This window comes from Prionailurus viverrinus, chromosome E2, assembly GCF_022837055.1.
Source record: "Prionailurus viverrinus isolate Anna chromosome E2, UM_Priviv_1.0, whole genome shotgun sequence".
NCBI lineage: Eukaryota > Metazoa > Chordata > Mammalia > Carnivora > Felidae > Prionailurus > Prionailurus viverrinus.
Window position 1 is genome coordinate 46056781 of NC_062575.1, and position 26863 is coordinate 46083643.

Below are 26863 nucleotides of genomic sequence, written 5' to 3' on the forward strand. Positions count from 1 at the left end.
GCTCAACCGACTGAGCCACCCAGGCGCCCCAGTTTGTTCCTTTTTAAATGCTGATAGCTCAGAGCCTGGAGCCTGCTTTGGATTCTGTGTCTCTGTCTCTCTGCCCCTCTCCAGCTCACGCTCTGTCCCTCTCACTGCCTCTCAAAAATAAACATTTAAACATTTTTTTAAAAAAAGAATGAAATCTTGCCATTTGCAACAACGATGAAACTAGAGTGTATTATGCTAAGCAAAACAAATCAGAGAAAGACAAATATGATTTCACTCATGTGGAATTTAAAAAACAAAACAGATGAACACAGGGGAAGGGAAAAAAAGTAAAAAGAGAGAGGGAAGTAAACCATAAGAGACTTAAATACAGAGAACAAACAGGTTTGCTGGGGTGGGAGGTGGGTGGGAGGGTGGGCTAAATAGGTGATGAGCATTAAGGAGAGCACTTGTTGGGATGAGCCCTAGGTGTTATAGAGAAGTGATGAATCACTGGGTTCTACTCCTGAAACCAATACTACACTGTATGTTAACTAACTTTAAATAAATTTAAGGGGCGGGTAGGTGGCTCAGTCAGTTAAGCGTCTGACTTCAGCTCAGGTCATGATCTCATGATTTGTGAGTTCAAGCCCCGTATAGGGCTCTGTGCTGACAACTCAGAGCCTGGAACCTGCTTCAGGTTCTGTGTCTCCCTCTCTCTGTCTCTGCCCCTCCCCGCCCACACTCCATCTGCCTCTCTCTCTCTCTCTCAAAAATAAACATTAAGAAGTATTTTTAATAAATTTTTAAAATACTACAGTTAAGGGGCGCCTGGGTGGCGCAGTCGGTTGAGCGTCCGACTTCAGCCAGGTCATGATCTCGCGGTCCGTGAGTTCGAGCCCCGCGTCGGGCTCTGGGCTGATGGCTCAGAGCCTGGAGCCTGTTTCTGATTCTGTGTCTCCCTCTCTCTCTGCCCCTCCCCCGCTCATGCTCTGTCTCTCTCTGTCCCAAAAATAAATAAATGTTGAAAAAAATTTAAAAAAATACTACAGTTAATACAAAAACTATAGGCTAATATTCCTGATGAATATAGATGCAAATATTCTTAGCAAAATATTAACAAACGAAATTCAACAGCATGTTGAAAGGATCATACACCACTATCAAGTGGGATTTCTCCTTGGGATGCAAGAATGGATGAGCCTAAATGTCTATCAACTGATGAATGGATAAAGAAATTATGGTTTGTATATACAATGGAATACTATTTGGCAATGAGAAAGAATGAAATATGGCCTTCTGTAGCAACGTGGATGGAACTGGAAAGTGTTATGCTAAGTGAAATAAGTCATACAGAGAGACAGATACCGTATGTTTTCACTCTTATGTGGATTCTGAGAAACTTAACAGAAGACCATGGGGAAGGGGAAAAAAAAGGGAGGGAGCCAAACCATAAGAGACTCTTAAAAACTGAGAATAAACTGAGGGTTGATGGGGGGTGGGAGGGAGGGGAAAGTGGGTGATGGGCATTGAAGAGGGCACGTGTTGGGATGAGCACTGGGTGTTGTATGGAAACCAATTTGACAATAAATTTCATATAAAAATTAATAAACATTTTTAAAAATTACAAAAAAAGAATGGATTAACTTGCAAATCAATAAATGTGTTATACCACATTAATTGAATGAAAGTTAAAAATATGATCACCTTATATGAAGAAAAAGTGTTTGATAAAGTTTAACATCCTTTCATATTGAGAACTTGAAAAAAACTGGGTATGAAAGAAATATATATCAAAATAATAAAGGCCATATTTGACAGACTCACAGCTAACATCCTATTTGACACTGAAAGGCTGAATGTTTTCCCTCTAAGATCAAGAACAACACAGAGTGCCCATCCATGCTCACCACCTATTCATATAGTACTGGAAGTTCTAGCCAGACCCATCAATACAATAAATAAAATAAAATAAAATAAAAAATACAATACAGTAAAAATAAAATACATCCTAATCAGAAAGTAAAACTGTCTCTGTTTGTTAATGACATGACCTTACATATAGAAAATCCTAAAGATGCCACCATAAAACTGTTAGAACTAACACACAAGTTGAGTAAAGTTAACAGGATATAAAATCAACATACAAAAATCAGTTATGTTTCTATATACTAACACTGAACTCTCTGAAAAAGAAATAAAACAATCCCATTGAAAATAGCATAGGGGCACCTGGGTGGCTCCATTGGTTAAGCATCCATCTCTTGATTTTGGCTCAGGTCATGATTTCATGGTTTGTGAGTTCAAGCCCCACATTGGGCTTCACTTGATAGTGCAGAGCCTGCTTGGGTTTCTCTCTCTCTCTCTCTCTGCCCCTCTCCTGCTTGCTGTCTCTCAAAATAAATAAATAAACTTAAAAATTACAAAAAAAATAGCGTAAAAAATAATAAAATACTCAGGAATAAATTTCACCAAGGAAGTAAAAGATCTGTACACTGAAAACTATTAAACACTGATGAAAGAAATTGAAGACACAAATTAATGGAAAGGTATTCTGTATTTATGGATCAGAAGAATAATATTGTTAAAATGTTCATACTACCAAAGCCATGTACAGATTCAATGCAATATCTATCAAAATTCCACTGACATTTCTCACAGAAATAGAAAAAACAATCCTAAAATAATTATGAAACCAGAAAAGACCCTGAATATCCAAATGCCATCTTGAGAAAGAACAAAGATGGAGATGTCACATTTCCTGGTTTCAAACTATACTACAAAGCTATAGTAAACAAAACAATATGATACTGGCATAAAAATAGACACCTAGACTGATGGAACAGAACTGAGAGCCCTGAGATAAAATCACATATATTCATCCAGCTGATATTTGATAAAGGAGTCAAGAATACTCAATGAGGAAAGGATAATCAATAAATGGTGCTGGGAAAAGTGGATATTCAAATGTAAAAGAATGAAATTGGACCTGTATCTTACATCATTAACATAAACAAAAATTAACATTAACATTAAAAAAGTAAATAAAAAACATAACCATTAACAAAAATTAAGTTGAAATGGACTAAATACTTAAATATAAAACCTGAAGTCATAAAACTTCTAGAGGAAAACACTGGAAAACTGGTCCTGGCAATGATATTTTGGATATGACACCACAAGCACAGGCAACAATAGCAAAAGTAAACAAGTGGGACTACATCAGACTAAAAAGCTTCTGTGCAGCAAAAGGAATCAACAAAATGAAAAGGCAGCCTTTTTGGAATGGGGGAAAATATTTGCAAACTAAATAGCTGCAAACCATATATTTGATATCCCAAATGTGTAAGGAACTCATACAACTCACAAGGGAAAAAAAAGCAATCAATCAGATTTAAAAATGGGCAGAGTACTTGAATAGACATTTTTCTAAGGAATACATACAAATGGTCAACAGTTATATGAAAAGATGCTTGACATCACTAATCATCAGGGAAATGCAAATCAAAAACACAAGGAGATATCACCTCACATCTATTAGAATGGCTATCCTTAAGAAGACGAGATAACAAGTGGTGTCCAGGATGCAGAGAAAAGGGAGCCCTTGCACACTGTTGGTGGGAATATAGATTGGTACAGCCATTATGGAAAACTGTATAGAGGTTCCTCAAAAACTTAAGAATAGAACTATCATATGATCTAGCAATACCACATCTAGGTATATGTCTAAAGGAAATGAAATTACTATCTCATATCTCTATATCAAAGATATGTCTGTACCTCTATGTTCATTGCAACATTATTCACAATAGCCAAGGGAAGGCAACAAACCTGTTTGCCTACCAACACGTGGATAAAGAAAATGTTATATATACATGTACCTAACATATGTACATGTTATCATATGTATATATATAACACATTTAGTGTATATAAAGATATAGATGCACACACACACACACACACACACACACACACACTGGAATGTTACTCAGCTATAAAAAGGAAGGAAATCCTGTCATTTGAGACAACATGAATGAACTTTGAGGGTATTATTCTAAGTGAAATAAATCAGATAAAGACAAATATTGTATCTTCTCACTTATGTGTGGGGCCTTAAAAAACTGAACTCACTGAAACAAAGAGTAGATTAGTGTCTGCCAGGGTCTAGGATATTGAGAAAATGGGGAAATGTTGGTTAAAGGGTATAAACTTCCAGTTAGAAGATGAATAAGCTCTAGGGATCTTCTGTCCAGCTTGGTGACTAGAGTCAACCATATACTTGTATACTTGAAAGTTGCTAAGAGAGTGGATCTTAAATGTTCTTTCACACATGAATACACATAAAGAGCTAATTGTGAGATAATTATCTGTTAATGTGTGTTAGGTGATGTGGTAGTGTGAGGTAATGATGTGTTAAGGGTAATGACTATCCTTATGTAGTAATAATTTCACAATATTTACATATACCAAATCTTCACATTGTACATCATAAACTTATATAATGTTATATGTCAAACATATCTCAATAAAGGTGAGGGGGAAAATTAATGAATCAATTGTTCCCTGGAAGTCCACAAATGAAGGCAAATGGCATAGAGTTAAATGGTATTCTATATGACTTTAGCATTTGCTTCATTTTCTTACCTACAAGTGCCAATAAATTTAAGTTTACATTGTCATTGTTGTTGATCTACAGAAACCTGAGGGGGACTGGCTAAGAATTAACACATCATAATAACAGGTAAAATTTTCTGAGCTTTTAGTATGTGCCAGGGGCTGGTCTAAGGAATTGACACTATTACCTTATCCTCCACTCCTAATAATGTTATGAAGTGGGTAATCCTATTTTACAGTTAAGAAATGATGGCAAAGACACCTTGGAAGACAGTTTGATGGTTTCTTACAAAACTAAATATACTCTTACCATATAGTCCAGCAATGGAATTCCTTTGTATTTACCCATAATAGTTGTAAACTTATGTCTGCATAAAAACCTGCACACTGATGTTTATATTTATAGCAGCTTTATTCTTAATTGCCATAACTCAGAAGAAAGCAAGATGATCTTCAGTAGGTGAATGGATAAACTATGGTACCTCTTGGGGATAGTCACTCAGTGCTAAAAAGAAATGAGCTACCAAGCCACCAAAAGACATGAAGGAGAGGTGTCTGGGTGACTCAGTTGGTTAAGCATCCAATTCTTGATTTTGGCTCAGGTCATGAACTTGCAGTTTGTGAGATGGAGCCCCATGTTGGGCTCCGAGCTACCAGCATGGAGCCTGCTTGGGATTCTCCCTATGCCCCTCCCCCACTCACTTGGGCATGTGCTCTATCAAAATAAATAAACGTGAAAAAAAAAGACATGAAGGAAATTTAAATTCATATTACTAAGTAAAAGAAATCAATCTTGGAAAAGGTTACAGATGGTCTGATTCTGAGTATATGATATTCTGGAAAAGGCAAATCTGGAAAAGGGGAACCTGAGCCACCCAGGTTCCCCAGGGATATTGATAATGGAGGAAACTACATATGTGTCAGGCAGGGGGTAAATGGGAAATCTGTGTACCTTCCTCTCAATTTTGTTGTAAACCTAAAGCTGCTCCATAATAAAGTCTTAAAAATTTTTTTTAAAGAAAAAACTATGGCAAGGAGAGTCTCAGTTTAACACATCCATGAAGCTCTAGGCAGTTTGGCTGGGGCTGGTTAGTCTAGGATAGTTTCACCGGTGGTTGGCAAGTTGGCTACCAGTGTATCTTGGTTCTTTACTAGATGACTATTCTAGCATGCTACAACAGATTCATTCACACCAGGTTCATTCACACCATTCACACACAAAAATGGGCAAATTCCATTCGTTAAGTCACTGCTTATATCACATTTATTGATGTCCCAATAGCAAAAGCATGTGGTTAAGCCCAGATTCAGGAGATGGAGAAATAAAGACTGCTTCATTTTGCGGTGTTTAATGGAGGATGGAAGGAGCAGCAAAGTCACATTACGAAGTGAATATAGAATGGCATAAATTATTGTGACTGTTTTTATAGTTAACCACACCAACTATGTCTGTAAATATCTTAAATAAAAATGATCTAAGTATTTCAATTAAAAGGTAAAGACTACCAGGGTGCCTGGGTGGCTCAGCTGGTTGAGCATCAGACTCTTAATTTTGGTTCAGGTCATGATCCCAGCCAGGGTCATGGAATTGAGCCCCACATCAGGCTCTGTGCTGAGTGTAGAGCCTGCTGGAGATCCTTTCTCTCTCTCTTCTGTCTCTCTCTCTCTTTCTCACCCCTTCCTTCTCCCCTGCTTTGGCAAGTTGGCTCTCTAAAAAAAATTGAGACTATCAGACTAGATTTTATGTAAAAAGATCTACAAGACATACATTACATATGACAGAGAACGGTTGAAAGTAAAAAGATGGTGGAGGGAACAACATGCAAATGCTAACCAAAAAAATGCTGGGGTAGCTATTTTAATAGCTGATAGACTTTGAGGAAATAGATATTTCTAAAAATAAATAGGAACATAATGATAAAAGGAGCAATTCAACAGAAAAACTAATTCTAAATTTTATTGTCTCTCTTTTTTTAATTTGACACAGAGAGAGAGAGAGAGAGAGAGAGAGTGCGTGTGCAGGGGAGAGGGGCAGAGGAAGAGAGAGAGAGAGAGAGAGAGAGAGAAAGAGAGAAAGAGAGAATTCCAAACAGGCTCCAAGCTCAGCATGGAGCCCAATGTGGGGCACAATCCCATGACCCTGGGATCATAACCTGAGCCAGAATGAAGAGTCTGATGCTCAACTGACTGAGCAACCCAGGTGCCCTGGAATATATATTCTTTTCAAGTGAATGTGGACTGTGTGGCAAAATAAACCATACACTGGGCCATATAGCAAATCTAATATATTTCATAGGATTGAAATCATGTATAGTCTCGTGTCTGACCACAATGGAATTAAACTAAAAACCAAAAACCATTACAAAACAAAACATTGAAAACTTCCCAAGTTATCCAAACTTAAGGAACATAACTCTACAGAAGCAGTGGATCAAATAATGACAATGGAATTTAAAAGATATTTTGAACTTTTTGATCATGAAAATCAAAAAGGGATTTTTGCTTTTACTGGGATGCAGTAAAAGCAGTAATTTGAGGGCATGTTTGTAGCTCTAAATGCATATATTAGAAAGGAGCAAATACTGAATATGAATAATGTAAGCCTCCATCATAAGAAACTAAAAGAAAGACTATCAAATTAAACCAAAAGAAAGTAAAAGGAAAGAAGAAATAAATATGTATGGACATCACTAAAATAGAAAGCAAACTTGTAATAGAGAAAATAAACTGAGCCAAAAGCTAGTTCTTTGAAAGATCAACAGAATTGATAAGCCATAGCAAGACTGACCAAAAAAGAAAACAATCCCACAAATATCAGGTATGGAAAAAGATTTTATAGATATTAAGGGGTAAACAAGAAGGCATTATGGACAACTTTACACCAATAAATTTGATCTTCAAAGAAATAAAACATTTCTTAAAAAATACAACTTGCAAAAATGACATGAGAAAAAATATAAATTTGAGTAATTGTTAAAAAAAAATAAATCTTGATTTATAAATCTCCCACAAGGAAAATTCCAGTTCCGGATGTTTTTACTGGTGAATTCTTCCCAATATTTGATGGAACAGAAAATATCAGTCATGTACAAATTCTTACAAAGAAAAGAAAAAGGGGAATGACTTCCCAATTTCCTCTATGAAGCCAAAAACATCTTTATATTAACCCTAGAAATTTCAGGACAAGAAAAACATAAAAGCAAAGCCCTAAACAAAATATAGCTAGGCAAATTCAGTGAATGATAAAGAAGATAATAAATCATGACCAAATGAGTATTCTAGGAATGCTAGATGGTTTCACATACAAAAAATAATCAGTGTAACTTACCACATTAACAGAATAAAGGAGAAAAATCTTATGATCATTTAATGTGCAGGCTATCCATTAAAAAAATTCAACATCCATTAAAACAATTCTCAACAAAAGTGGCAGGAAAGAAAATTGCCTCAATCTGATAAAGAACATCTTTAAATAATCTCAGATAACAAACCTAATGGATTCCTCAAGGGAATAAAACAAGGATATCTACATTTGATACTTGCATTTATTATCATACTGGAGACCCAAGCCAGTGCAATAAACAGGAAAAAAGGAAAAAGTATAAAGATTGGAAAAAGAAGAAATATAACAGTATCTGTCAATAACATAATTTGTATGTAGAAAATCCAAAAAAGATTCTAAAACTTTTTTTTAATGTTTATTTTGAGTGAGAGAGAGAAAGAGAGAGAAAATGTGAGCAGGGGAGGGGTAGAGAAAGAGGATGAGAGAGAATCCCAAGCAGGCTATGCCATGGGATTCAATCCCACAGAACTTCGAGATCATGACCTGAGCTGAAATCAAGAGTCGGAAGTTTAACCAAATGAACCACCCAGGCACCCCTAGAATTCTAAAACTCTTAATAAATAAGCAAATTTAGCATAATCACTGGATTTAAGTACATATAAAAACATAATTTGTGTCTCTATATACCAGCTTAAACAGTAAAATAAAAAACAAAAGTACTTCTCATAGCAACAAAACACGAAAATAACAAAAAGGCACAAAAACTCTCAACAAAGTACTAACAAATTGAATCTAGTAACAAATAAAAAAATAATTTATACACCAGGACCAAGTGAGATTTATGCCAGGAATGCAAGGTTGGTGGTGTAGCATGCAAAAAATCAATGTAATATATCAATAGAATAAAGGACAGAAAGCACATGATGTCTGACAAGGAAAAAAAATTTAACAATATCTACTATCCTTTCACGATAAAAACACTCAACACAGTCAGAATAGAGGAAAACTTCCTCATTCTAGTAAAGGGAATTTATGAAAAATCGACAGCTAACATCATAATTAACTAAGACAATGATTTCCCCCAAGGTATGTGGAAAATCCATACAATAGAAGAGTATTCAGCAATAAAGAGTAATAAAGTAATGTTACATGCTACAACAAAGATAAATCTTGATAAAATTATGTTAAGTGAAAGAAGCCAGTCACAAAAAAACAAATATTGTAGGATTCCATTTATATGCACTATCCTGAATAGGCAATTCTATAGATACAGATAGAAGATAAATGGTTGCCTGTGACTGGGGGACAGGAGACAGGAATTGGGAATTACTGCTAAGGGGTGTGGGATTCCTTTTTCAGGCGACGAAAATGTAAAATCATTGACTGTGGGGTAATTGGGTGTATAACTGTAAATATACTAAAAACCACTGAAGTGAACAATTTGCAGGGCTCAAATTCACGAACCATGAGTTCATGACTTGAGCCAAAATCAAGAGTCAGATGCTCAACCAACTGAGCCACCCATGAAGTGAACACTTCAAATGGGAGAATTTTATGTTAATTGTATCTCAATAAAGCTGTTTTTTATAAAGACATAAATGCTTTCCAATGAAAATTATAAAACGTTGCTGAGATAAATTAATGAGGACTCAAAGAAATGGAGAGATATGCCAATATTTGTAAATTGCAAGACTTAGTATTAAGATATCAATTCATCCTACATTTACAGGGTCAAAGAAAGCCAGTTAAGTCCCTCCAGGTTTCTTTGTGTAAATCAACCAGCTGATTCTTGAAATATATATGGAATTGCATAGGACCTAGAATGCCCAATATAATGAAAAAGAATAAAGTTTAAAATGTATACCATGATATTTCAATACTTACTCTAAAGACAGCTTGGTATTAGTGCAAGATAGCTAAATATACCAATGAGAAAATATAGTACAGAAATAGGCTCACAGATATAAAGTCACTTGACTTATTACAAAGGCACCATTGCAATTCAATAAATAGTGATGGAGCAACTGGTTATACGTATGGGGGAAAAAAATCTCTTGATCCTCACCTCAAAAGAAAGAAACAAAACAATTAGAGATGAATCATAACTATAAATGTGAAAGGTGAAACAATAAGATCTCTAGAAGAAAAATAGAATATCTTCAGGTCCTATGGTAGGCAGAGGCTTTTAAACAGAATGAGACATCAGCTATAAATAAAATATTAATAAATTGAACTTCATTTAAATTAAAAGCAGCTGTTCTTCAAAAGACTTCATTATTAGAGTGAAAAGGCAAGCCATAGCCTGGACAAGATATAATGCAAACGTCCTACAAAGACCTCATATCCTAGTATATACAAATACCTATGAATAAATAGAAAAAACACAAACTCATTTTAATAAAATGGTCAAAAGTTAAACAGGCAACTCAACATAGAAGTTATCCAAGTGACTGGTATATGAAAGGATGCTAAAGTGAGTATTCATCAGGGAAATGCAAATTAAAACCACACTGAGATACCACTACCCACCTTCTAGTATTGTAAAAATTAAAAAGACTGATAATACCAGGTGCCTAAAAGGATATGAAGCAACTGGAACCCTTTGCATTGTTGACAGAAGTGTAAATTGACACAACTTTGGAAAATGATTTGGCAGTATCTCCACAGGTACATACAAATCTACTTTACGATCCAGCTATTCCACTCTTGGATTCCTAATAGAAATGAATGCTATGTCTCCCAAAATATGTAAGATTGACCAGAGATTTATTAATAAGAAAAACTGGAGGGACACCTGGGTGGCTCAGTCAGTTAAGTGCCCGACTTCAGCTCAGGTCATGATCTCACAGTTTGTGGGTTTGAACCCTGCATCAGGCCCTGCACTAACAGTGTGGAGCCTGCGTGGCATTCTCTCTCTTTCCCTCTCTCTCTGCCCCTCCCCAATTCACGCTTTCTCTCTCTCTCAAAAATAAATAAATAAACTTAAAAAAAAAAAACGAAAGAAAAGAAAAAACTGAAACCCACACAAATGTGTATCAATACAGAATGAATATATTGTATCAAGATTTAGACTATGGCAGCCTGCAGGCAAAATATGGCCCGTCACCTATTTTGGTATGGCCAATGACCTAAGAAAGGTTTTACATTTTTAAATGGTTGAAAAAATAAGAGTAGTATTTTGCAATATGTAAAAAATTATATGAAATCCAAATTTCAGCGTCCATAAATAAAGTTTTCTTGGAATACAGCCACACTAATTTGTTTACATGTTATCTATGGTTGCTTTCATGCTAGAATAGCAGAGTTGAGTAGGTGTGACAGACAACATCTGGCACATAAAACCAAAAATATTTATTTGCTGGTTAAAGGACTCATCTCGGAGTCTTAATGTTGACAAAAACATGCCAGGCACATGTCATTACATTGATTGTATTCAAATGAAGTTCAAGAATACACAAAAGTAATCTGTGGTGTTAGAAGTCCAAATAATGGTCCCTTCTAAGTAGAGTCACAGTTGACCAGGATGGGGCACAAGGGAACATTCTGGCATTTTGGAAATCAATGTTCTTTATCTTGATCTGTGTGTGGTGATTGCCTGTGTATGCAAAAATCATGGAGGTGTATATATAATATTTGTAGACTTTATGTAAATTATTCCTCTAAAAAAAAAAGACTAAGGCTGAAATTACACTTTTTCCCATCTCTCTTCATTTCAATATAAAACTCATTTTTCAAATTATTTGCCAGATGAAATTCTTGTTTCTCCAATTTAGGTAACCACTGGTAACTGTTTAAATTTAAGTTTATTAAAATTAAACAAAATTAAACATTCATTCCTTGGTCAAACTAACCACACTTAAGGGGCTTGAATAGTCATATGTGGCTAGTGGCTACTATACTGGACAGTGCAGATACAAAACACAGAATTGAGTTTTACAGAAAGTTCTATTGGGCAGCTGTACTCCAAAAACTTACATAAAAGTTCATTTTAAAGGTGAGAAAACTGAAGTTTTGAGATACACAGTGCTGCATTCACGTCTTTTCCCATATTCACTGCTACAGATGAACTCTCAATGTATCATTCATTTAACATTTCTATAATTATATAGGAATCTATTCTAAATTCATAACCATGCAAGTAAAAAGCATTTTGTAAGTCATAAAATACTTAGATTGTCTAATTAATCCCAGGCATCACCCTTATAGTCACACCCGAGACACTCTCACAATCCCAAATGGATCACACGCATATCCACTAACATGCCTCTTACAGTCTCAAACACAATCTGATACACAGCACATTCCCCACAGACCTCTCTTCCCCTGCAGAAGACACTTGGATAACAAACACATGTCCGTGAAGTGTGTCAAACCTCTGATGCTTCTTGAGCGGAAACCCGGGTGGTCACAGCTACTGCGTCTGAGCCACAGCTCTTGTCTGAGAAATCTGGACCCTACCTCCTGGCCTTCTGCAGCTTTTTCAGCCCTGGACTACATTTGTCTGAAGGCTTCACTACAAGACCCAAACTCTGGTAATCTTTTTGGGATTTTCTGGAGGAGTCACTTGAGTCAAATGAGATAGGTCGGCACACACGTAGTAGTAGCCTGAGATCCCGCATTCGAGCAAGGGAGACTCAAGGCTCGGGCCCATTCCGGGCCGCAGAATGTGGCCACTGCCTCTGCATTCTGTTGGATCGAGCGGCGGGAGGTGGGGGTGGGGGTGGGGGGAGGGTGGTCACATTTTTGACTACATTTCCCGGAGGCCACCGCGTCCCTGCGCCATTTCGTACACTTATTCCGTTACGTCTTGATGCAGGGATCCAGTCTGCAGCGGTCAGGTGAGTGGACCGTCTCACTGGGACCCGCACGCTGCATTTAATTTGGAGCATCCAGAAAGAAGTTCTCATATGGTGCTAGGAATACCGGTATGCCAGCTGGGGCTCGGTGCTGTGAGGAATCGGGACGATCCCGGCTCTGGACTACGTTTCCTTTAGGTCATAGAGCTCCAGGTTGATTCCTTACGGAAGTCGGCCTTGCCTGGGGAGTAGCTGTGACCTTCTTCTCCGGCAATATCTGCACCGTCACTTCGGTTCAGACCGGCAGGGGCGTGGTGCTATTAGCTTTTTCCCTCAGCCCCTGTGATGTGGGCGTGCACTTAGCGCCCCTCCCGGCTGGCAAACTCCGCACCTTATCTTTGGTTCCGGTAGGACGGGATAGGGAATATGTTACCTTTAACGTTCCACCGTGCTGGATGTGTGTGTCCCTTTCTGTGGCGGCGCGATGGGCTCGCCTGCGGTCTTCTAATGCTTTTGGCGGCCAGGGATACTTCGCACCTGTGTACTTTACCCCCGTATGACACTGACAGAGTCCGTTGAGAATCGCGCGGTTCCAGGTGCTGCAGTTTCCTCACTTTACTGTGCTGAGAACGTGACTATTTTGAAGCTGTATAATGAGGATTTACACCTGAAGCGCCCTAGGAAGGGAGAAGAGCACCATAATAGGATGCCCCATTCTACTTTGAGAGCCCTGTGGGGGAAATCAATCCCTTTCTCTGGCCTGAAGTTGTGGGAGATGATCCTAAATATTTTGTTGGCTGTGAGAAAGGCTTGGTAGCCTATGATTGTTTAGTCCCTTCTACTTTTTCTAACAGAGCCACACAGGAAAGGAAAAGAATGTTGCACATCTAAAAGACTTGCCTAAAATGAGTTACCATTTTCTTCCTCCCCTCAAGTTTCTTACTTTTCAAGATGTTGTAGTACGTTCTGCAACATCTTAAGGAAGAACCAGCCATTCAGTGACTTGTCCTTAGGCATTAGCTATCCCCATAAATGATGGCGCTCCAGGGATGAGCTCACTAGGCTAACTCCACCCCCAACCACACTACACCTGTTCTCTCCACCCAATGGCAAATCAGCCATTTCTAAGATTTTTGATGAGAGAGAACTACACCCTCCGGAGGAAATTTGAAGATTTTTATTTTAACTTTATTATGGAAAATTTCAAGCAGGATAGAAAGTAATATAAACCCAATGTGCTCAATACCCACCTATAATTTAAAACGTTTGCAAATATCCTTACATCCTTCCTCCTTTTTTTCTGTAGCATTTCAAACATTGTATAATTTTATCCATATGTATACATATAGAACCAAAAAACATATTTTTAGATAACCACAGTGATGTTACTCCAACTTGAAAAACTAACAGTAATTCCATAATATCATATATGCAATACATACATATTTCCCCAATTTTTTCAAAGATAGATTTTTACAATTGGTTTGTTCAAATCATGATCCAGATAAGGTCTACACAGTGCATAAGGTTGCCAAACATCTTAAATTTCTTTAATCTGTAAATTTCCCTTCTATTTTTTGCTTTTGTTTTATTTTAATTGGTATTACTGATTTGTTTTTTAAAAAAACTAGGTTTATAGAATATTCTACATTCTGCATTTGGTTAATTGCTTCCTTAGGGTGTCATATAATTTGTTCTCCTATGCCCTGTATTTCTGTAAATGAGTAGTTAGATCTAGAAACTTGATCAAATCCAGATCATATTTTGCATAAATCCCATTTTCAGACAAAAATAATTCATAGTTGGTGCCTTGTACTTCCTATTACATCACATCCTGAGGCTTTTAAAGTCTGGTGTCCCACTTCTGGTGATGCCATATTGATCAGTGTTCAAGGGCTGTCCACTTAACCTTTTTACAAGGCTCTCCTTTCTTTTTTCACCTATTAATAGAGGAAGGTATTGTCCACCCACCCACCCTCCTCCCCCCTGGGGGATAAAACTTGGTTCTTAGCAGGGCAAACTCTTAAGATATTGCAATGGTTTGTGGCCCTTGGAGCCACACAGTACATAAACACATATACAGTATAACCATGGCATTAAAATTTTATAGTTGAATAGTGGTTAAGGAAAAAAAAGGTGTCTAAAAAGGCTCTTTCAGCCTTTTTAGGGGAAACAAGGGGAAAAAAGGTCAAGAAACACCTAAAGTTTATAACATCCATTTATGATTGATGGTGAGATCTGTTATTTCATTAAAGATTACATACAGTGATTTTTAAAAATTTAATTGTTTTATTATTCATTTTAGAGAGAGTATGAGCAGAGGAGGGGCAGAGGGAAGGAGAGAGAGAGAGAGAGAGATATTCCGAAGCAGGCTCCAGGCTCTGAGCTGTCAGCACAGAGCCCCACACAGGGCTCAAACTCATGAACGGCAAGATCAAGACCTGGGCCAAAGTCAGATGCTTAACTGACTGAGCCACCCAGGTGCCCCTACATATAGTGATTTTTAAAAGTTCTCTCACTTCCTTCTGCATTTCTTAGTTGGAGTTCTATAAATAAGAAATTTGCTTCAAAACTATTTGGTTATCCTCAAATTCAGTTCATATAGAAAGACAATAATCTATTTGATTCTTTCCCTTTATATATTAGTTTTCAGAGAAATTAGTTGGCATCCTACAACCTCCTAAAGAGTCCCAAAAGTAAGTGAGTCAGTTTATTTTGAGTATTCATGGGTTTTGGAAATACACTTGATAGGTTTCCAACCACTGTAATCTTTTTTTTTTTTTTTTTTTTTGAGAGAGAGAGAGAGAGAGAGAGAGAGAGAGAGAGGACACATGTGCACATGAGCTGGTGGGGCAGAGGAAGAATATCAGGGCTCAGGGCTCAATGCAGGGCTTGATCTCATGACTGTGAGATGAGGACCTGAGCTGAAATCAAGAGTCAGTCACTTAACCAACTGAGTCACCCAGGTACCCCTCATTATTCCTTTTTATCTCAAACTGCCCTCTATGTATTTATTACTTTTTAAAATTTATTTATTTATTTTGAGAGAGAGAGAGAGAGAGAGAGAGAGAGAGAGAGAGAGAGAATCCCAAGCCGGTTCTGTGCTGTCAGCATGCAGTCAGACACAGGGTTCAAACTCACCAACTGTGAGATTATGACCTGAGCCGAAATCAAGAGTCAGACACTTAACCGACTGAGCCCCCCAGGTACTCTCTTTAGCCAGTGGGAGTCCCTTCTGGTCAGTTCCTATGTCTTTTGACATGATTATACAAGAATTGATAGCTTATTTACTTTCTGGCACAAGCTGTCCCAAGTTCACCTTGTACATTTCCTGTGCCAGATCCAAAATGAGCCATCTCTCTAAGGAGTTCTGGTTCCTCTTATGGATCATGGCATATAGAGACTACAGTTTGGATATTAGGAATATTCATTGTCATAGGGCTGTTATTTCTTCTAAGGCTTTTCAGAGGACAAAGCTAATAACTTGTTTTTAATGTATAAACCATAATCATGAATTCATAATCATATTTCCATTTAGACCAATGATAACAAGGTTTTTTTCTATTTGATTTTATAACTTTGTCTCTCCTTTTATACTGACATTCTTAGTTGCTAACAACGTTAATATAATTAGTCTGTTTTACCTGAAAATGTACTTATAATGGTGTCAAAACAACAATAGCAACATTACAACTATCAAAATAGGGAATGTTTGTAAATTTATTTTGGTTATTCCCTATATTTAAGGTTCATGTGTTACATTTGGTTATGTCTCTTAATATCTTAATCAAGCATAAATGTTCTCATAACATTTATTCAAAACATTTTTGTTTTGATATAATATTACACCCCCAAAATAGTAGAATGAATTCTCATATGCCCTTATAGTTTTATTCAATTGTTAACATTAGCTTTTCATTTGCTCTTTCCTTCTACATATGTTCTTTTTTTCTGAACCAGTCGGTAGTAATTTTCAGATATCATGTTCCTTTACCATAAAAATACATCAGTGTATTTTTCTAAGTACAAGGACTACCACTATCATTCATTTATTAAAATCAGGAAATGTAGCATAGATATAATAATTATTTAATTCAGAATTCATAGAAAAATTTCACTAGTTGTCTCAGTACTGCCCTTAATAGCCTTTTTTCCCTTGATCCGGGATCCATTCCAGAATCACATCTAGGATCAAATACTTCATTTAGTTATCGCATCTCTTTAGTCTTATTTAATCTGAAATAATTCCTTGTGTATGCCCATTGGCTGCCTTGTGAATGTTGTTTGTATTTGATCATGCTTTTTTATTTGACTTGGGATTTGAGGATTAAATAAAAGTAATGTTTTATTCTACAAAAGTTATTCACCATGTCTCATAAAAGACAAATTTGGACTTAGCTAACGAATGACTTTATTTATTTATTTAAAAAAATTTTTTTGACATTTATTCATTTTTTGAGAGACAGAGACCGTGTAAGCGGAGGAGGGTCAGAGAGAAAGACACAGAATCAGAAGCAGGCTCCAGACTCTGAGCTTGTTAGCACAGAGCCAGACGTGGGGCTTGAACCCACGAGCTGTGAGATCATGACCTGAGCTGAAGTCACCCCTGGGAATGACTTTATTTAAAGGATCACTGCAGTGAGGGAAGGAAGACTTGTAATTGGGAGAACACTCCAACCATAAGATCTGCAGGCATCTAAAAGGTCAGGCAGAAAATAATTTTTTTTTAATAAGGAAGATAAAGCCAGAAAGAACTGGGACAAGTGGGGAGTCAGAAGTGTAGATTTTGTTCTCTGAAGCTTGTATCATTGTTAAGAGGGTTGTTTGCATCCTTTGCTGGCTCAGAATACAGGGTAGGCCAAAGTTCAAAGGCCTGAGAGAAGGAGAGAAGCCTGACTAAAGTTTGGTCAAGTAAAGTTATCGGGCATTTTTGTCCAGATTAGTGAGTGGGGTCAAACAGCTCAGCTAGTCATTTATGAGACAAAGAATGGCCATTTGGAGGTTCTGCCTGGCCTTCTCCTAGGTTATAAAAGGGGGGAAGGGTCATTCTCCAGTCTTATCTAAGTCATAGAGGGAAGGGAGGTTCATTTCATTCAGCTGTTTCCTAGTGTATAAAGGATAAGGGGGTATCTCTCATTGTGGCTATGGCTATTTTTCAGGATCATAGTTCTTGGATAAAGTTTAACATTGTGAAACTCACCAATTATGTCAAGGGCTGAGAAGTTAAAATGTTGACAATATGTGAATGAAGATCAAGCGACCAGTTAAAAGTTTCTTCTATCTAGTAGAAGTGAAGTTCACTAAAAAGAATTTTTAAGAAATTAATTTTTCAGGGGTGCCTGGGTGGCGCAGTCGGTTAAGCGTCCGACTTCAGCCAGGTCACGATCTCGCGGTCCGGGAGTTCGAGCCCCGCGTCAGGCTCTGGGCTGATGGCTCAGAGCCTGGAGCCTGTTTCAGATTCTGTGTCTCCCTCTCTCTCTGCCCCTCCCCCGTTCATGCTCTGTCTCTCTCTGTCCCAAAAATAAATAAACGTTGAAAAAAAATTAAAAAAAAAAAAAGAAATTAATTTTTCAATTGTTTTACCTTTTGTTGGAAAAGAATGGTTTTGAATGATATATTAAAATTTTAATTACATTGTTTATATTACATACTTTTTTTTGATTTTTTAAATGTTTTTTTTATTTTTGGAGAGAGAGTGAGAGACAGAGCACAAGCAGGTAAGGAGCAGAGAGAGCAGAAGACACAGAATCTGAAGCAAGCTCCAGGCTTGGAGCTGTCAGCACAGAACCCAATGTAGAGCTCAAACTGAGCTCAAACTCTCACAAACTGAGATTGTGACCTGAACTGAAGTTGGACGCTTAACCAACTGAGCCACCCAGGCTCCTCTATATTATATAAACTTATATATATTTATATAAACTTATATATAACTTATATATACTTACATAAATACATATATTACAGTGTATCTGACCTATTAAAATTTCATGCTGGAGGGGGACAACTAGGAAAAAATGTCTAAAATGGCTCCTCAGCAGGGCAATGATAGAAAACAATGTTGGGAAATACTGTTTTAGCCATTTGCACAAATCTATTTTTATGTCTTTCAGGAAGTATTTCAAGGTTTTCTTCCTACAGGTTTTATGCATTTCTTGTCAACCTTAGGCCTAGATACTTCATCCTTTTTGTGGCTTCCTAAGTTCTGTGAGCCATCCTAGCAAAGTATCAAACCTAGGAGGGGACTGTGGGAGCCCCCAATTTATAGCTGAGTGATCAGAAGTACTGGTGGCCAGGGATTTCAGACTGACTTCTGGAATCAGGAGCAGTCTTGTAGGGTTGAGCCCTTAAGCTGTGGGAGCAAAGCATCTCACTTTGTGTGTATATGCGGGGGGAGGGGAGGTATCTGGGGAAGCTGATCTCAGGGCTCCCTAGGTATGCCCCTATCCTAAAGATGTGAGATGCCCTGGAAAACTAGTACCCTGTGAGGTCCTATTCAGCATCAGGGGTATTCAGGAGAAGTTTGGCCTGAATTCTTTCTGCTGTACCTGTATTCCATTGGATTTGCAGGAAAGCTAAGATTTTTCCAAACTCCCTCAAAGAGGTAAAACAGGGGTGGCTGAGTGGCTTAGTTGGTTAAGTATCTGACTTCAGTGCAGGTCGTTATCTTGCAGCTCCATGTCGGGCTCTGTGCTGACAGTTCAGAGCCTGGAGCCTGTTTCAGGCAGGCTCACACACACACTCTCTCTCTCTCTCTCTCTCTCTTAAAAATAAATAAACATTAAAAATTAAAAAAAAAAGAGGTGAAATAAAGTCAGTGTCAAGGTGCTTATTTTGTGGGCTCTGAGGCAAGGTTTATCTCATGGCTTCTGTTTCTCTCTCCAGCCCGGCGTTCTCTGAACTCTGCACATCACCAGGAAAAGAACCCAGAAAACCAATCAGTCCTGATAGTTCTAGAAAACATGCCCCATGTGAGTTACTATTTCATTTTTCCTTTTTTTTTTTTAGATTTTTTTTTTAAATTTTTTCGTAATCTCTGCACCAAATGTGAGGCTCAAACTCACAACCCCGAGATTGAATTGCATGCTCTACCAACTGAGCCAGCCAGGGGCCCCTCATTTTTCCTTCTTGAAGTGATGTGTTGTGTGATGTGAACACCAGATTTATTTATCCCCAAATTTTCTGCCTTGCTTAGCTGCCTGAAGGAACCACTCCCAAATTTCTCCCATTCCAGTGGCTAATCCTAGCAAAGAGCTCCATTCTTCTCTAAATGCTTTTCCCCTCACCAGAGAGTGTTTAAGTATTTTTTCAGATCATTCTACATATTTTACATGCAAAGTCTTCTGCCAGGAGTCCTAAGGAAGCAGTATTAAGAGCAGTATTCCTAATACTAATACTCCCCTTAAGAGCAGTATTAGTATAATGGTTTGGTGAGGTAGTTACATGGGACATATGGCAAACTGATCTTCTCTATAGACCTGGGTTTCCCACTTGGAAGTGACAGCATTTCTGCTGGGTGTTCCAAGTCTCAGTGTATGATAAGATTTTCTGCAAGGCTTTTAAGATTGGGTGAGGAACTGAGTCCCGAGAAGGAAGAGATCTTGCCTCTTGCAGTTTCCTGTTGATGCCATGACAAATTACTATAAACTCAGTGACTTAAAACAACATAAGTTTATTATCTTATATTTCTGGAGGTCAGTGTCTGAAATTAGTTTTACAGGCTAAATTTAAGGTGTTGGTAGGTCTGTGTTCTTCTGGAGGCGAATCTATTTCCTTGTATTTTTCCAGCTGCTAGAGGCTGCCACGTTCCTTGGCTTGTGGCTCCCTTCCATTTTTACAGCCAGCAGTCATCATTCTGACCTCTGCTTTCATTATCACATCTCCTTCTCGGCCTCCCTCTACCATTTAATGTTTATTTATTTCTGAGACAGAGCATGAGTGGGGGAGGGGCAGAGAGAGAGGGAGACACAGAATCCGAAGCAGGCTCCAGGCTCTGAGCTGTCAGCACAGAGCCCGACATGGGGCTAGAACTCACAGACCGTGAGATCATGCCCTGAGCCGAAGTCTGAGGCTCAACCTACTGAGCCACCCAGGCACCCCTCCCTCTACCATTTAAAATACTCTTAAGATTACATTGGTCCCAAGCAGATAATCCAGGATAATCTTCCCTTTTAAAGATCCTTAATCACATCTACAAAGTTCCATTTGCATTATAAGGTTACATACTCACAGGTTCCAGAGATTCAGATGTGGACATCTTGGGGAGGGTGTTATTCTATGTACCACAGTCCTCTTACCCAGGAAACAATGAGAGGATGACCAGCAGTCAGGTTTACCTTGGAGTTGGCCAGAATGTGTCAGTGATACCCGAGGCACCTAGATTGGCATCCATAAGCTAGCTGTAGCCTAGGAACACAGAAAGTAGAAATAAAACCTGCCAAATGCCTACTCTCTTGAGAACTGTAGATTCTTAGAGCTCAAAGACATTGGAGAATTAAATGAAATACTCCCAAATAAGCAGATCATTTCATACATAAAATGGAAACATCATAATATTGTGACTTGAAGAATTCAAATCTTCAAAACATTCTTTTTTAAAAAATATTTATTTATTTTGAGAGAGAGAGTGTGTATGTATGCACAAGCCAGGGAGGGACAGAGACAGAGGGAGAGAGAGAATTCCAAGCAGGCTCTGCACAGAGCCTGACTCAGGATTAAATCTCACGAACTGTGAGAGCATAACCTGAGCCAAAATCAAGAGTCAGATGCTTAACTGACTGAACCACCCAGGTGCCTTAATCTTCAAAAAATTCTTAAGTTATATCCAAATTCTATGTTTTAGCCTAGAGATTTGTTAAAAATTGTTTGGAAAGATTTCATTAAATTTGTTTATATTTTTCTTTAAGGGGAGAAGAAAAGGAAAGAACTCATATTTGTTGAGAATTTATTATTTTTTGAGAATCTGAAAAGCTTAATATACTGTGTGATTACATATAATATTTCATTTAATTGGAGAACTGCATTCATCTGGCCTTTTGTATTCCTGGACTTTTCTGGATAATAGAATTGTCTTACTATACATTGGAAGTTTTGTCTTTGTTCAGGCACCTAATTTCTTTTAATGTTACAGTGTGTTCAGCCATGGCCTATTTATTGTCATCCCCTTCCTTCACACCCTCCTCTTTCTTTCCTCATTTTACCTCGAAGTCATTGCCATATTTTCACCAACAATAAATGGATTTGTTGTTTCAGTGGTTGGTGACTTTCAGGGATGTGGCCATCAACTTCTCTCAGGAGGAGTGGGAATGCCTTAACTCCACTCAGAGGGATTTGTACAGGGATGTGATGTTGGAGAACTACAGCAACCTGATCTCACTAGGTAAGATCATCTTGTACAGAAAGGTTTGAGTGTTTTGGAGGTAGAAATGTAACCGAACTCAAGGTGCACTAAATTGCACACAAGCCAAGGAAATGTTGAAAGCAAAGAACTTTGTATTACTTGCTACAGAGACAGGGAGATTGGTCTGAATGCACTGTCTCCCTGTGGGATTATTACAGGAAATGTTTATGCAGTGTATCAGGGTGGGGGCAGGGAGTTTGTGTAAGTAAGCACTTTTGGTTCAATTAGCATGTCCAGCATGTCAACATGCCAGTATGTGCATCGTATGTTCAAAAAATGGTGGAAAACTCTACCCGTGATAAGAGATCTTTTTTTTTTAAATGTTTATTTATTTATTTTGAGGAGGAGAGAGGGACAGTGAGAGAGGGAGAGAGAGACTCCCAAGCAGGCTGCATGATCAGCATGGAGCCTGACATAGAACTTGATCTCATGACTGCAAGATCATGACCTTAGCTGAAATCAAGACAGATGCTTAACTGACTGAGCCACCCAGGCACCCTAGAGGACATCTTATTATTATAATGAGCTAAGGTAACTTCAGGTCAGCTCAGGGGGGCTTCTGTGCAGGTCCTCAGCTCTATTCTGGCTCAGACTGGCTCACATAAGGAGCTAATGGGCTAGACATACTTAGCAAGGAACTGTCAGGTGAAACACCTATTTAGGTGTCTCCTTGGCTGGAAACATTGATTCTGGAAAACAATTCTGCAAAACAATTATTGATTCTGCTTTTGTCTTTTCCCCTCCTCCCTTCTGCTGATAGCTTTAGGCCCTCTTATTGGAATAACTTCCCCTTTCATTCTAGCTAACAGAAGTAGACAGCTCCACTGTGTACCTTCTTTTGTTTTATATAATTTTTTTTCAATATATGAAATTTATTGTCAAATTGGTTTCCATACAATACCCAGTGCTCATTATATAATTGTTTTTAATGTTTATTTATTTTTGAGAGAGACAGAGTGTGAGTGGGGGAGGGGCAGAGAGAGCGCGAGAGACACAGAATCCAAAGCAGGTACCAGGGTCTGAGCTGTCCGCAGAGAGTCCCACACGGGGCTCAAACTCACAAACTGCGAGATCATGACCTGAGCTGAAGTCGGATGCTCAACCAATTGAGCCACCCAGGAGCCCCTCCACTGTGTACCTTCTTATTTCTCATCCTTCAGACCTTCACATATTCCTCTGTCACTTCCTTCAGTGTCTTTGATGACCAGTGGACTGGATTTGAATCTGGGACTCTTATACCATGACCATATCCCATTTCTTTTCTTTTAAGCTGGATGTGCGATCCCTAAACCAGATGTGTTTTCTTTATTGGAGCAAGGGAAGGACCCCTGGATGGTGACAAGAGCCATGACAAGAAGATGGAGCTCAGGTGAATAAAGAGCAAGTCACATAGGAGCAGCTATTGCTCATAATAATACAGCTGGTCTGTGAGGTGGCAACACTTGGAGATGTTTGCATGAAGCTCTCTTCACAGGCCTGTGGAAAGAAGCCTAAGGTCTCAGCAGGAAGGTGATATCAATATAAGTTGCCAAAGGAACTTCCTTTCCAACTCCCATTTACCATACTTCTTCTCTTATATTCCCCTTTTGTTTTAATGAGGAAGTTACTTTTCATTTCTTCCAAAGATAATCCTTTTATTTATTTTTAATTGAGTTGGTGTCTCTAGCCAGCAAATGTTTATGGAGAGCTTGCTGTGTTCTTAGATTAGGATAATCAGGGATGATCTCCCAGAGGAAGTAATTTTGAACTGAGGCCTGAATGAAATTAGCCATGCAAAAAAAGGGAAGTGTGTGTTCAGTCACATGGGACAGAAGTGTAGAGGCCCTGAGGAGATGCTGAACTTCACTTATTTGAGGATCAGCCTTCTGGCTGCGTGGCTAGAACAAAGTCAGCATGGCTAGAACAAGGAGAGTGAAAGTGGAAATTAGTGATGAGGTCAGAGAAATAGGCAGAGAACAGATCACATAAGACCATGTAGGCCATTGCAAGGAATGTGATTTTATTCTAAGTATAAGGAGCTGTTGAAGGGTTTTGTGCAGATGAGTAAGGGGTCTTTGTTTACACATCACTCTGGGTGCTTATGTAGAATGAGGTTAAGAATGAAAGCAAGAAGGCCAGTTAGAGGACACTAGTTCAGGAGTCCACTTTAGAGATGATAGTGTCTTGGAATGGGGTCTAATATGTGAAGAAAATGAGAATGGGTTATATCTGATGGTACAATTAATAGGATTTGCTGAAGGATTGGAAATAGAAAGAAGCATCAGAGTTTGGAAGCCTGCAGAAGGAAGTCAAGAGTTATGCACTGGAGATGGCCATTAGATATTCTTGACAGAGAAGTTAGATAAGCATTTGAAAGCCTGCAAGATGGTAGTCAGGACTGAGGGATAAATATAAGGTAAATCTCTGGATGATGGGGCGAGATGAGAGACTAGGGAAGAAATAAGCCAACAATAAAAACTGTTGTGGGGTAATGACTTAACTCACCAAGCAGTGCTGAGGACCCATTTGAGGAATTCTCCAAAGTACAAATAGAGTTTTTAAATGTATTAGAAGTTTTTTATAATAGTGCCCTAATAATTAGGACAAAGAAGTATGGTTTAAGTTTATATATGTAGAATTATTTCAACTGTATAAAAGTGCAAGAAAAAAAATCCTGGAAGCAAATATGGGGAAAATGTTAGTTATAAGGGTGGGAGACAAAGGGGGAAAAAGTATTGACAGGAAATACAGACATCTCTTTTGAGAAGTTTTACCAGGAAGGAGTACAGTAAATGGATAGGAGCTACAGGGTGAACCATAGAATCAAAGGAGTTGTTTTGTTTTGATTTTGAAGGAGAGTCTTTAAGGTGGAGATAAATATTGGAGAGATGGTACAAGAGTAAGTGATCTGGAAATATGGGTGGTAGTGGTCAGTAAGGATGGTTACTTGAAATTGAGTTTTGGGAGGTACTGTCCTAATTAGAAATAGCAAGGTCTGTTATGTCTACTTCAGGGGACGGTAGGTGGAGTGAGGTGGAGGAAAACAGTGCTTCTGGGAAGCAGGGTGCTCAAGGTTGCAATCAGAGCAAGAGGTGAAGAGAATACACAGAGGGAAGGAGGCTGAGGTTGCGGAAAGTATATAGTGAGTTCCTGGAGCTCTAGTGGTCAGAGAGTAATAGAACACTGAGTCACAATAAAAGATGTCTAGACCTGGAATGGGATGAGAGTGATGAACAAGGATACAGAAAGCCAGGGCTTTTCAGGAGTATTGGGATACCCAGAGATGCCAAGCATTACAGGATAGGTCTTGGAGTAGTTTCTTTGGGGAGGGTGAGTACTTATTCCTGTCATAAACTAAAGGTAGTGGGACTGTCACATTGAGAGTTCATGGAAGTCAAGACCTCCTAGGAGAATCCAGCATTAAGAGCAGGATGTGGCAGTCTTACCAGCATCCAAAGCTATGGGGGGCCTCCCTTGTAGGCTACAGTGGGTAGAGTAGCTATCTTTTTTTTATGTTTATGTTTATGTTTAGTTTGTTTGTTTGTTTGTTTGTTTGTTTATTTATTGAGAGAGCAAGAGAGTGTGGAGAGGTGGGGGGGTGGGGGAAGGTAGGAGAAGCAGAGAGAGGGGGAGAGAGATAGAATCCCAAGCAGGTTCCATGCTCAGTGCAGAGCCCAATGTGGGGCTCAGTTTCACTATCATGAGCCCATGAGCTGTGGCTGTCTTACTATAAGAGAGAATTGCAGGTGCGGCATTGCTGGAGTCTGAGATTGGGAAGGACTTTTGAGGAAAAGCAAAGGTATGTGAAAGGATGAGCCCTGAAAGGATGTAAAGCAGTAGGGAGGCCGAGGGTAGAGAGAAAAACATTCTTGGCAGAGGAAATGGTGTCCTGAAGGCCATAGAGCGATGCAGCTTGGTGTAATAGGAGGTACTCAAAGAAGGCCCTTATAGTTGGAGCCTAGTGAGGGAAGGGTGCCAGGTGTGAGTTTGGAGTCTGCCAGGGTCTAGGCCAGGCAGAACCTTAGGGATTATAAAAATGACCTGATAGGTTGTGAACAGCATTTGTTTTTGTTTTTGTTTTGTTTTGTTTTGTTTTGTTTCTTTTTCTTTTTTTAAAGAATATTTATTTTTGAGAGAGAGGGAGAGAGACAGTGTGAGTGGGAAAGGGCAGAGAGAGAGGGAGACACAATCTGAAACAGGCTCCAGGCTCTGAGCTGTCAGCACAGAGCCCAAAGCAGGGCTCAAACTCACGAACATCGAGATCATGACCTGAACCAAAGTTGGATGTGCAACTGAATGAGCCACGCAGGCGCCCCAGTTTTGTTTTGATTCTTAAATACAATAACATAGAGCAGAAAATTTTTAAAAATATCAGAATGCATCACATGTAGCAGAGGTAAAGATTATTTCATGACTTGTTTGTTTTATGTTGTGGGTGTGTATTTGACCATAAAATAACATGTATTTCTTATCTCTCATTGAATTTTGTCCCCAAAGCATTTGCAAGCTAATGAAGAATCTTAAGTAGGACAGTGACATAATGTGAGTTACATATTTAATATATTACTCTTGACTGCCAGATGGAGATTAGAAGAAAGGATCTCAGGACACGACTGAGGGGATTATTGTTCTGCTTCAAATGTGTGGTGCTCTCTGGGCTTTCTGAGTGTTGGTAATGGCATTGGGGATAAGGAAACAGATTCAAGAGAGATTTAGAGGATCAATTCAGCCAGAGTTGTTGAGGGGGGCAAGTATGAAAGAGGCCTCCCGAAATGACTTCTGCTTTTCAGACGCCATTTTGTCATTTTCAGCCATCACCCCTTT

At 38.5% G+C, this 26863-nt stretch overlaps 1 protein-coding gene across 1 annotated transcript in view; it reads left to right on the forward strand.

Annotated features, from left to right (window-relative positions):
- The window catches only part of LOC125152564 (uncharacterized), a 47906-nt gene that overhangs the window by 16181 nt on the left and 4862 nt on the right, over positions 1–26863 (forward strand). The window contains exons 4-7 of the mRNA XM_047834644.1: positions 12197–12399; positions 19546–19631; positions 21913–22039; positions 23331–23429. Of these exons, the coding sequence (XP_047690600.1) occupies positions 12197–12399; positions 19546–19631; positions 21913–22039; positions 23331–23429 (515 nt within the window). The remainder of the gene's footprint in view (positions 1–12196; positions 12400–19545; positions 19632–21912; positions 22040–23330; positions 23430–26863) is intronic.